Raw genomic sequence first — 13,018 nt, forward strand, 5'->3', positions numbered from 1 at the left:
ACCTGGCCTGAGGGAAAGGGCTACTATGTGGTATGGGTAGGGGGTAAACTGATAAACTGATGTTGTTGAACAATTCTGTGTGTATCTGTTTTTCTTTGTTTTAATTTAATAAAAGTATCTTTGAGAGAAAATATGCTGTCCACAGACAAGCCAATGACCTTTCAAAGTCATGCATCCAAAATATGAAATTAATAATGTAATTTTCACAGTTCTTAAATAGGAAATTCTTCTAACTAGTCCTTTTGATCATTTCAGCATTTCTTGCTTTATCCATCTATCCATTCGCTTCTGCTTCTCCTTTTCAGGGTCGCAGGGGGCGTGGAGCCTATCCCAGCTGTCTTAGGGCGAGAGGCGGGGTCCACCCTGGACAGGTCGCCAGTCTGTCACAGGGCCAACACACAGACACAGACAACCATTCACAACTATGGGCAAGTTAGTGTTTCCAATTATCCAGCCCCACTAGTCAGCTAACCTTTTACATGAAGAACTTTTACTTCTTTCTACACTGTGATATTGATCATGTCCATCAGTGGGAGGAGTCACTAAATAACCAAAAGCTTATGGCTGAGAATATATATCCATGCACTCATTAACCTATTGTTTACTGCTGCTTGTGTCCACAAGCACTCAAAGAGTTTATTCATATTGACAAATAGCATATACAGCATCCTTTTAAAAAGCACGTCATGGAGGTGGACAACGGTGTCCGCATCTTCAAGTAAACTGTAAATTTGAGCTAGAAACTAAAGGCCAGTAATTGTACACAGGTTATTGAGAAGCACAAATACAAATATATATACATCATGCTGTTTACAGCTTACATGTTGGAAAAGCTGCACAGCTGTATGTTCGCAAGGGGCAGGTGCACAGGCCCAACCCTCCATGATGCCACGCTACACGTACTTGAAAAGCACAGACAATACAAGCAGAGGTTGGAAAATAGTCATAAAAAATGTACATCCTGTACAATCAGTAGGTGTCAAAAGATGACTATAACTCAACTAGCCACTCTAATTTGACCACCAGTATAGCCCCAGAGAGGGTCTGTGACAATAAGCTTGGTGATGATGCTTTAATGCTTCGGTTATTTGTTTAGCAAATACAGGAAACTTGGCTCTAGAAGACCGTCTCCTGGATCATCCAATCAAATTACATGAAACCCCGTTTATCACGTTTGTTGTTACAGGCCTTGTTGCGCTGCTGCGGTATCCCCTTGCAAATGCAGCATAGTGAAGGACGCCTTCAAAACTGTAACGACCAGACACTGCAAGAGCTTTTCCCCCCAAGCAGTCAGAGCCCTCAACTCACTACCACCAGACTGATAAACACAAACACCTTACAGTACTCACCAAAAGACTCAAACACAACACAAACTTCCACAAATGCACTACAAACTGGACCTGGGAACAATCTGCTTATTTGCACACTCAGTCACATAGTTACAGTGGGGCAAAAAAGTATTTAGTCAGCCACCGATTGTGCAAGTTCCCCCACTTAAAATGATGACAGAGGTCAGTAATTTGCACCAGAGGTACACTTCAACTGTGAGAGACAGAATGTGAAAAAAAAATCCATGAATCCACATGGTAGGATTTGTAAAGAATTTATTGGTAAATCAGGGTGGAAAATAAGTATTTGGTCAATAACAAAAATACAACTCAATACTTTGTAACATAACCTTTGTTGGCAATAACAGAGGTCAAACGTTTACTATAGGTCTTTACCAGGTTTGCACACACAGTAGCTGGTATTTTGGCCCATTCCTCCATGCAGATCTTCTCGAGAGCAGTGATGTTTTGGGGCTGTCGCCGAGCAACACGGACTTTCAACTCCCGCCACAGATTTTCTATGAGGTTGAGGTCTGGAGACTGGCTAGGCCACTCCAGGACTTTCAAATGCTTCTTACGGAGCCACTCCTTTGTTGCCCGGGCGGTGTGTTTTGGATCATTGTCATGTTGGAAGACCCAGCCTCGTTTCATCTTCAAAGTTCTCACTGATGGAAGGAGGTTTTGGCTCAAAATCTCACGATACATGGCCCCATTCATTCTGTCCTTAACACGGATCAGTCGTCCTGTCCCCTTGGCAGAAAAACAGCCCCATAGCATGATGTTTCCACCCCCATGCTTCACAGTAGGTATGGTGTTCTTGGGATGCAACTCAGTATTCTTCTTCCTCCAAACACGACGAGTTGAGTTTATACCAAAAAGTTCTACTTTGGTTTCATCTGACCACATGACATTCTCCCAATCCTCTGCTGTATCATCCATGTGCTCTCTGGCAAACTTCAGACGGGCCTGGACATGCACTGGCTTCAGCAGCGGAACACGTCTGGCACTGCGGGATTTGATTCCCTGCCGTTGTAGTGTGTTACTGATGGTGACCTTTGTTACTTTGGTCCCAGCTCTCTGCAGGTCATTCACCAGGTCCCCCCGTGTGGTTCTGGGATCTTTGCTCACCGTTCTCATGATCATTTTGACCCCACGGGATGAGATCTTGCGTGGAGCCCCAGATCGAGGGAGATCATCAGTGGTCTTGTATGTCTTCCATTTTCTGATGATTGCTCCCACAGTTGATTTTTTCACACCAAGCTGCTTGCCTATTGTAGATTCACTCTTCCCAGTCTGGTGCAGGTCTACAATACTTTTCCTGGTGTCCTTCGAAAGCTCTTTGGTCTTGGCCATGGCGGAGTTTGGAGTCTGACTGTTTGAGGCTGTGGACAGGTGTCTTTTATACAGATGATGAGTTCAAACAGGTGCCATTCATACAGGTAACGAGTGGGGGACAGAAAAGCTTCTTACAGAAGACGTTACAGGTCTGTGAGAGCCAGAGATTTTCCTTGTTTGAGGTGACCAAATACTTATTTTCCACCCTGATTTATGAATAAATTCTTTACAAATCCTACCATGTGAATTCATGGATTTTTCTTTCACATTCTGTCTCTCACAGTTGAAGTGTACCTCTGGTGCAAATTACTGACCTCTGTCATCATTTTAGGTGGGGGAACATGCACAATCGGTGGCTCACTAAATACTTTTTTGCCCCACTGTACTGAACACATCTCAAATATATTTGCACATTTTGTCTCTTGCACGTCTTCGTCCGTTCTCGTCTAAAATATCCTGACTCATAACTTCAACCTGGTATTTAGTACCTGCTGCACAATCCACTTCATATTGTCTCTGTCCTGTCTGTTTATTCTACATGGATAAAGTTAGTAATAGTACCTTTTTATCAATCATTTGTAATTCCTAGTTTTTATCTCTTGGAGATATATCATTTATACTCTTATAAATGCACCAGGGGGACTCGGGGAGAAACAGCATCTCGATACGCTGTATACTGTGTATATTGTTGTATTGACAATAAAGTTCTTGAATCTGAAAAACTGCAATAAATCACACTGACATCAAAGAGACAACAGCCAATTCTTCACCTTCACCAGCATGCATGGAAATAGATTTATAGAACCTCCAACTAAAAGTGCAACTCCTGCTCTTAATCACAGCCTTCAGGGGAAATGACAGCGCTTTGCTTAAAGTAGCTTGCTGTATGGTCTTTTCATGACGTGACACTGCAGGTACATCGTTCTTCCTAAAAGGGGCCAAACCCAAACAGATCACCAGACAAAGCATAGCTTCATTTTTCCACAATATATTTTTAATGAGAAATACTGAAGACCTCGTCAGTCAGACCAAGTGATAAATGTAGTTTTCAGTAACTTCTGTTAAAGAAACCAGCTGACATTGTACTACATCACATCATGTCAAACAAAAGGATAGAAATGTGCTGTTAAAAATTTATTGACTCAACATCTTTAAATGTACATGTGTGGCATCAGCTAACATATATACAGACATGTTTACCATATGTTGTTTCAAAAACAGGACACTCCTGCTCTCTTCCAAGTCAAAAGTATGTTCAGTGGAAGGTTTAGCACAGTTAACTTGAGTGTGCACCACATACACATTTGCTTTGGGCAGTTTTATGGAAATCAATGTCTACAACCTGGAACCCTGAGGTTTACTATCACATTACTCAGACAAGCAGTATGGAACAGAATGACAGACCCATTTCGGTGGTAGTTTACTGATAATAGGGCCGATACCGGCCCTGATCCGGATGGTGCGGACCAGGCATTTGGCCCTGGGGAGGGGGTCCCTGCATTCGTGGAGGTGGGGGTCCTCTTGGGGCGGGCCACATCCCAGGACTGAGCCCTCCTGGCTGGGTGAAGGGGGGACTGAGGGTACCCTGGTCCTCAGGGAACTGCTGCATGGAGTTCGGGTTATAATGATGAGGTGGTGGGGCATTAACAGGAGGGCCGCTATGCTGTGGTGGAGGTCCTGGGGGTGGGTGATTCATGTAAGGGGGTATCATGTGCGTTGGTGGAGGAGTAATAGGTGGGGGCGCTGTGGACATTGGGGGAGGAGGGGCCTGGTTGTACACCATGTGTGGTGTCCCAGAGGCCTGGGGAGGATGCTGCATTGGGTGGGTAATGGGAGGCGGCGGGGGAGGTGGGGGACCAAAATGCTGTTGAGGTGGTGCCATCATATGGTGAGAGTGCGACACTACGGGAGGCTGGCCAGGATAGTCCCCGGGGTGGTGGTGGGGTGGCTGGCCAGGGCCTGGCCCAGCAGAGAGGGGCTCGCGAGAGGAAGAGGAGTCGTCTTGAATGGGCACAGTGATGAGATTACTGTGCTTACGAGTTGTTACCGTGGCAATGCGGAATGTCTCAGGACCCAGAGAAGGAGTCGGGGGCGGGCCTTCGTGAGCGGAGGGAGGTGGCGGCTGACTGTAAGGATCGTGGCTCCCGTGCTGGAGCGGGTTGGTGAGATGGACATGGTTCTTGGGTAAGTGAGGTGGAGGCAGGCGGAAACGCTCAGATACATCAGAAGCAGGGGGCAGGTGCACGGGCTCCTGGCGGCCTGCAGAAGACTTGGCAGCCCTCATGTGGCGGTGGTTGACGTGGGCCTGGAGGTCACGCTGAGACAGGTAGGTGCGCTTGCATCCTGCTACAATGCTGCACATGTAGAGGGAACCACGTTGGCACTGTTCAATGCGCTGAACCGGGTCTGTGCAGTTATAGAGGGTCAGGCTGAAGAAACACAGACAAAGTCAAACAGCTCAGTTATTTAGTTGGACAAGTTCGCTGTTGATCTAATCAACCTATTTTTGGACTGGGGGACTTCACAGTACTCACAGACAATATGCAAACTCCACACAGCCTGTTCGTGGCTTAAACCGCAGGACCTTTTTTCATGAGACCACAGCTCCAACACCATACCGCCCCAACTGGTCAATGTGGCCCTTTCCACTGGTACCTACTCACCTCGACTCGGTTTTCCATTAGGTGGTTGTACCAGGTGCTTTTTTAGTCCCTGCTCAGCCGGGGTTGCAGTGAGCGGGGTCAATGCAAAAACCTCTGTGACCTCAGCAGATTGCATGCCACTGACTGTCCAGTCTACGGCGTCACTCGCTGAGTTAGAGGAGCAACTCCATCAGAAAAATCAAAGCTGCCATTTTTGAAACCTGCCAACATTATGAAGGCTCGTGAAAACCGACTTCATGGCCCTTAAGCCTGACAAGAAGCCACAGGCTGAGGTATACCATTGCAATTACTGAGCTGTATTTGTGTCTCAAACAAACAAAGTCAGAGTTTCGGACACATTGCTACAACAACCCTATGTACACTGAGGTGCGACTCGGTTGTAATAGAAAAAGACCAAAACACAGTCGAGTTGAGTGGAGCTGAGTAGATACCATCTCTATTAGCCCTGTCCAGGGTGTACTCTGTTCAGCCTATCACAGCCTGCATGGGCTCCAGCCTCCCTACAATCCTGAAGTGGATGCTGTAAGTGCTGCCTTTAGTTTTCCTTGCTATCAGAATGCTCAGTAGGCAGTATTTCTACGAGCTCAGCAAGTAAAATATTGGCCTAACACAAAGAACTGTCTTCAATCTGGTTGAGGAGGTAGGTGGAAAGACTTTAACTGTCAGAGAGAATGATTCAGAGTGCTTCGTGCACCTGGCAGCGTGGGTGTCAATCTACACGACTGCAGGTTTTAACAGATTATTCAGGTTCCCGTTTCACTTTTACAGGACAAAAGACTTCAGATGTTGGCTTCAGATTTTCTTGAGGTCCCATTCCTCACGTCACTAAGGCTACGTCCACACTAGCCTGGATAGATTTGAAAACGCTCCGCGTCCACACTAGTGTTTTCAGTCGTTCTCACAGAGTTGTGCGTCCACATTGAAACGTCTGAAAACGCTTACGTTCCAGTCCTGCGCATGCGTGAAGATTCGACCTGCCTCATTTCCGTCTGCCGCTTATTTACTCTCCGGCTCTTTGAAACGTGGCGGCAGAATGTCGATGAAAAGCAGCGAGTTCTTTAAATAGACTAACGATGACGTGGAGTCGTTGCTGTGAGTAACACAAAAGTACAAAGTTGCAAAAGCGAGTGAGAGTTAAAGAATTTGAAGAAAAGCTCTCTGAAGCATCTACAGACTGATATTCATCTTTAACAGGGCTGTCAAACAAAACAGCTGCTGTATAATACCCTCCGCTATCTGTGTTTAATTGGTCACATGACTGCATCACATGACTAACACTACAGCTGGGAAATATAACGATAACGATATGTGTTGCGAAATAACTTTTTCTCGATAGAAAAATTAAACTATTGCGATAGACCTCGCCGCTCTTGTCCTCTTAAAAAAAAAAAAAAAAAAAAAAAGAACAGCCAATCCAAATTACGTAGCGCAGAGCCGAACCAATCACAGCCGCAGCGTCACGTCACGTGACTTGTTACGTACAGCACAAGTGCCAAGCCGCACATGTGTATTTGTTTGGGAAGCAGCCAGCCGCCGTGCCGCCCGGGTAATGGAGGAAATGAGTGTGCCGACTAGAAAAATCAACCGAGCGTGACCGAAGGTTACCGAGGAGAAAACAGATGATGGTTCCAACGCCGGAGAGATTGTCGAACGGAAAGGCCAGAGAAGTTCCGTAGTGTGAAGGTATTTCTGCTATTTCAAGTCTGACAAAAACAGAGTAGCTGCACTGTAAATGTGCCGAAAGCAAGTCTGGAAATACAATAAAGCGGTGCAGCTCAGTCTCTGACTGGAAGCACTAATTCGTCATTCGGCTTTTGTCAGACTAAAGTAACTGTTACAACTGTTTGAAAAGCTCAGCTATACAACAAGGAGAGATCGAGAATTTCCTTTTAGTTCTCAGTTTATTTGATATTGACAAAAGTTAGTCAGTTTTGTCTGTTCTTCTGTAAAACAAACTAAGATTTATTTTTAGAATTAATATTTTGTTTCTAAGTGGAATTGACAGTTTAGTCTGTTTCATTTGTTCTATTTTGAAACTTAAACGCTTTAGCGGCTGTCTTTTGTGTAGTTTGCAATATTTGCCTTTATTTATCTGAAAAAGTCTCATGTTCCTTAAGTACATCTACCCTGTTGAACTTATTATGGGAAATAAATATTTGAATAAAAACAAGCTGCTGATTATTTCACATTTTACTTGTGAGCAACGGCACATTTAAATCTTACAAATATAGTTATTTGGCTGATATCGTGATAGATATCGTTATTGCCTGAAATGAAAAAAACATATCGTGATATGAAAAAATCTCATATCGCCCAGCTCTAACACGCATCATCGTTTTTGAAAGTCTGTTTTCGCTGTCCACACTGCGACGCAAAAGCACCGTTTTCAAATGTGTGCGTTTTCGAAAGCGTTTTGAATACGCTGCGTTTTCCTTGAGCAAAACCGCCGTTTCAGTGTTGACGGGAGGCCAAAACGGAAAGAAAACGATGCGTTTTCAAACAAAAACACATTAGTGTGGCCGGAGCCTAAATCAGGGACATCTTAGTGGCTTTATACTGTAGTGATTTTATGCCCCTGCTGCTCAAAGTACTTGCAGGAGTCGACTTTTCTGGCATCCAGCCATCCTTATTTTACCCTCATTGCCATGTACCAAAGTTAAATAGTCTCACCCTGGGCACATCTTCTCTCCTTTCTTCTCATGAAGTAGAGCACAGTCATAACAGAAAACATGTTTGCAGGGAATCTGAGGAGTCAAATTGGCAAGAGTTAGACAGTAACATGACTCTGAGATGTTGTGCAGAGACACAGCAATAAGACATGTACCATCCGTCCATACAGCTGAATAGGGAGACCGCATTTGTCACAGAAGTGAATCGGAACGTCATCCTTTTCTCCAATCAAGTTTAACTGTTGAAATAAGAGGACACAAAAATATGACACGCATGTAATGACCACTAAAACCAGATCATTGTATACTTTTTCTTTAATTCCAATACTACACGTCTTACTGGTGTGCCAGATGCTGGTAATGATGCTACTTAATCATTAATATTGTTTCCCCTCACACAGCAGACGTACCTTATAGTCCCAGAACAACGGTTGTGGAAATCTCCTCTGACTTGCAAACACATCACCAGCTTTAGTTCCACAGTCAAACCTGTCCTCTTGCTTAAAGCCAAAGTTATCTGTAGTAGAAAGAAAAAAAACAAGAGTAGCATTAATAAAACAGTATTTAAAAAAACCTGACACTTTTCCCAAAGAGGAGGGCAAGAACATAGCACAGTGTCACTATCCAAAGGAGCTTAAAATATTCTGTGTGTATAAGACAATTACATGTACATGGAAACTAAAATGAAAGGTACAAATAAAATCTAAAACGCTTACTTGATGCTGTCCTCATCATCGACTTCATGATTACTTTGTTAAAAAAAGAAAAAAGAATCAGCATCGGTATGGCAACAACAGAAACTTCACATAAATAACATTTAATAACATCTAAACTGAATTTATGAGGAAAATAATAAAAAGGACATCCATCTTCTGTACTGTGTGCAAGTGCCGCAGTTAATCCTTAAACAGCATGATGACATATGGCAGTAGGCTGTCACAGTGCTACTGTGTGCCAACGTATTATGATTCCAGACTGGATGACTGTAAAAGCATCAATAATACAAGTGTTACACTTTCTGTTAAACTGATACTGTTATGATGTATTGTAATTGATACGCCACGACAGGTCAGGCCAAGAATAAATGACGGCTGTGAGCGACAGAGACAGCTGTACAAAAGTACAACAACATACAAAAATGCTTGGGATCCTTTTTTTGAGTATTTTGGATCAAGTCCAAATAACAAAGATGAGCCAGCAAATATGGATGAACTGTGAGCTCTATCTGCCCAAAGAAACGTTCAAACTACCACTGCAAGTGTCACTGCACAACAACTGGTAAAGAAAGATGCCCACATGTCAACCTGTAAGTCTGTTGCTACCACTGGCACATCATCTCTGTTCAGCCCACGAGTACGTCGCTGATACCTGTGTAACACGTCATCGAGTCTACAATGACTCCTACCACCAGAAGAAAAAATGAACATTTTTTCTCCCTCCACAGAGATACTTAATATACTGCATGGTGGCTCCGTTGTGTAATGTTTTTTACATTTGCCTAACTTGTGAAACATTCGTGGTTCAGGGCCAGGAGGAGAGACAAAGCACACTGTGGGCAGCCAAATCAAGTGTGCAGCCCAACCCACTGGAGTGGGGATGAAAGAAACGTCTACTCCATATCCTGCACATATATCCCAGTGAAATGTGACAATGATATGAAAAAGGAACATCTCAAAATAGGGCTGTGCGATATGACCAAAATCTCATCTCCCGATATAAGACATCTATCGTCCGATAACGATATAAATCACAAAAATGTTACATTTTCTGTAAAGTCTGTGAATCTCGGGCAGCTCGACTTGGTGAAGTGTTTCCTGCCTGTTCTAACGTTTGAGTCTAAGGTTTATTTTTTAGCACTTTGGCGGCTCTTTTTTACTTCTCATCCGTAAATACTCTGCATCTTTCACGTGATTCAGTTTATTTTGAAAAGTCTCAACAGGATCTTGAGCTTTATTGTGAAAGGTTTATGTGGAACATAAACAAGCGGACACGCATATAAAAACAGGCGCTTGTCCATCCGTAGTGTGGTTATATTAAATATAAGAGAAATAGAGAACTTTAAGAAATTAATAATAACTACAGCGACCATCAGAACCATGAAAAAATATTGCTGTAAACAGTTTATTTTGCGACACCACGAAACAAACGACAGCGTAAAATGAAACAATAGATGTTTATATATCGTCATATATATCGTTATATCAAACAGCCCTATCTCAAAACTTATATTGCAGAAAAGGAACTCCATTATTTTGAAAAGAGGAAAGGTTGACCTTTACAAACACCAGCTGAAAGACACCAACAACAATGCATTAGCTACTTTAAAAACTAACCAACAAAGAGTTGAATATCATTAAGCATGCTATGTTTATATACTTTACAGGCAAACGTACTAGGCTACCTACATATTATAGCTGCTCAGCCACAAAACCCACAGTGCAGAGTTTGTGCTGGTGTGAATGGAACTCTGCATTGGCAATTTTTACAAACCATGCACCTTGGCACTGCTTTGTAGCTTTATGTGGGCTGCAAATGTAAGAAACATTTCATGAATTGACTTATTTCAACTGCCACAATATTTTACAGCTCCACTCTTGAATTCAGTGAATGACCCATGTTTGTAAAGGCAGCCAGCTATTCAAATTTATATACAGTGGCAATAGGATTGAAAAAGTTTTGATTAAGAGGTGTGGCCCAATACTTTTGCCTATACAGTGTGACATCATAAAAACATTAGTGCTAATGAGCATTTTGTACCACATAGTGTGCCTACCATCTTCTCCAGGCTCACTTTTACAAGTTCTGCTGACAGGTCTCTGGGGGCGCTGCTGAGGTTTGCTCCTTATTGGCTGCTTGGACAGAAGTTTGATGGGGATTCGTCTGCGAACATCCGGGCCTCCCAAACTCCCAGAGCCATCGCTTCCTTGAAGATCATTGTCTGTGGAAGAAAAAGAGTATATCAACTGAAACAGACTGCTATATGTTCTGCGCTGTACATTGGACAGTTACAGAGTTAGTGAGGGATACCTCATGTGGTGGACTCAAGAGCCACACCAAAATTTAACAGTTACACATATCCATCTACAAAGAGTTGTTTTTAAAGCCTTTAGGACGTCACTGGATTGTGACAGTGCTTGTAACAGAGTCCCTTGCCTGTTTACATTGGTTACATAGATTACAAATAATTTCATTCTGGAATTAGACTTTATGGTGAAACTCAGTGACTCATAGGTTAAACAGGATGCTTCTTTTTGGGTTCCACAGTAGATCATCTGCCTCCGTCTCATCCAATCCCCATCTTCTATCACACCAACCTCTGCCTGGCAGCTCCATCTTCTGTCCCAGCCTTGCCTTTGTCTCCAAACTGCTCAATATGAGACATCTAATGCTGTACGTGTTGGTCACTCCCAATGAAAATGTTAACATCTTTAGTGGACTACCATCTTGTAACTCTTCCTTTCACTCGCGCCATTATTATTCAGTAACAAATCATCTTTGACACTCATCTCTACCCTGCATGGACTCTTTGCCATTCTTGTGTATTGCCCGTTGCTTTGGATGGCTGACCCCAAATATACAACTCATCCACCTTCATTACGTATACTCATCTTCACCTTTCCACACGCTTCATTCACACACAACCTTTCCAGGCGTGATACCTTCCACCTGCACCCACTCTCACAATGTCGCCTACGACACAGAAACTTGTACCTGTCCCTTAGCAAAGCCACAACAAGCGAGGAGGAGCTCAGAGCCGCAGATATTTATAGTTGGCAATGGTTTATCACTTTAGTGACACTTCAGTAATATAAACAATTGGAAATTAGATTAACAACGTTAGCGTTTCGCCCTTAATACTATCAGCAAAAAAGGGCTCGTGTATGTGGGTTAACAGTCAAGAGACTCGTTATAAGATAGTTTCTTTATACAGCTAAGTGGTTAGCATATGCTAACAATCAAGCCGCATTCGCGCCCCAACTAAATCGCAGCTAGCCGTAAACCCACTAACATGTGAGAATATATAGTTTGCAGTTGAGTTTAATAATTGCATAAACTCTGGTGGAACATTTCGTGTAACCCTCCAGACCAACTTAGGGCGTAACGTTAACTTTTGGCGAGAAGTACTCAAGCCTTTTTTGGCTAGCCCGCACCATTCAAGCTTTAATGTTCCCCTGGAAGATTACGGGTTAGCTTAGCAAAACCACTTTCCACGAGGGGGCTTTGTAGTCACGTTAGCTCTTAGAGCTGGTATGAAAACGGCTACGCAGGTTAAAAAATATATAGCATGAATAACAAGTTTTGCTAACGTCTCGGCCCTACTTTGCATTTTGCTTACCGCTTTGGTCCATGATCCAACGAGTGATCGCAATGCATTGTGGGATACGAGAAACTGACGAGGAGAGGAGGTGAAGTGAAAGAGAAGGAATGAGGATAGGAAAGAAGGAAGCGAAAGAAGGACGACGCAAACAGGGTTAAAAAATTAAGAGCTAAAAATAAACTGTAGTTAGTTCACGTTAAAACCAACAAAGAAAAACAGCCGCGCGTTTATTATGCCCGTGTACAGTTGGCCTAAATGGCTGGGTAACAATACTGAAAGTAAAGACAGGACGTCGTTGTGATATTTAACAGAAACGATCGTCCATTTGTTTTCTGTATCGACGCAGTTCCTCCTTTACGTTTTACGCTACTACCTGCCACAGGTCACATCCTGTCAGTCATGAGAGTGACTGGAAAATCTGAAGGCTTGGACTTTCTATCATATTTCATAAACATGTTGCTGTAAAGTTCAGGTTATTATTTATCCACTATTTACATTGTTTTAGCAGAAAAAAAGCTAATTGTATCCTTTGCTTAGGCTGCTGCCCCCGCGACCCGGCCCCGGACAAAGCGGATGAAGATGGATGGATGGATGGATGGATGTATCCTTAATAAAAAAATATCTGCTGCCATAGTTTAAACACTTGTTAGATCATCCAACATGTGCTATCCATGCATATTTACTTAGAATGAAGCTTGTTTCACA

General features: G+C 43.1%; 1 protein-coding gene across 1 annotated transcript; it reads right to left on the minus strand.

Moving 5' to 3' along the window:
* Positions 1-3,635: 3,635 nt before the first annotated feature.
* On the minus strand, positions 3,636-12,321 carry cbll1 (Cbl proto-oncogene-like 1, E3 ubiquitin protein ligase). Its single transcript, XM_082511311.1, has 7 exons — positions 11,310-12,321; positions 10,769-10,933; positions 8,712-8,744; positions 8,406-8,512; positions 8,151-8,234; positions 7,997-8,070; positions 3,636-5,092 (listed from the first exon to the last, which is right to left on the minus strand). Exons 1-7 carry the CDS (start codon positions 11,419-11,421, stop codon positions 4,084-4,086), a joined length of 1,584 nt encoding a protein of 527 aa, XP_082367437.1. The 5' UTR covers positions 11,422-12,321; the 3' UTR covers positions 3,636-4,083.
* Positions 12,322-13,018: the final 697 nt, after the last annotated feature.

This window comes from Aulonocara stuartgranti, assembly GCF_965226115.1.
Source record: "Aulonocara stuartgranti genome assembly, chromosome: 17".
Lineage (NCBI taxonomy): Eukaryota > Metazoa > Chordata > Actinopteri > Cichliformes > Cichlidae > Aulonocara > Aulonocara stuartgranti.

Bases quoted from the DNA above. Each gene is read 5' to 3' on its own strand.
- cbll1 (XM_082511311.1), bottom strand. From the start codon at position 11,421: ATGTTAACATTTTCATTGGGAGTGACCAACACGTACAGCATTAGATGT. The intron at 8,235-8,405 runs GTACGTCTGCTG...TTATTTCAACAG, and splicing joins CGTTGTTCTGGGACTATAAG to TTAAACTTGATTGGAGAAAA. The intron at 8,071-8,150 runs GTACATGTCTTA...TTGACTCCTCAG, and splicing joins TTCAGCTGTATGGACGGATG to ATTCCCTGCAAACATGTTTT.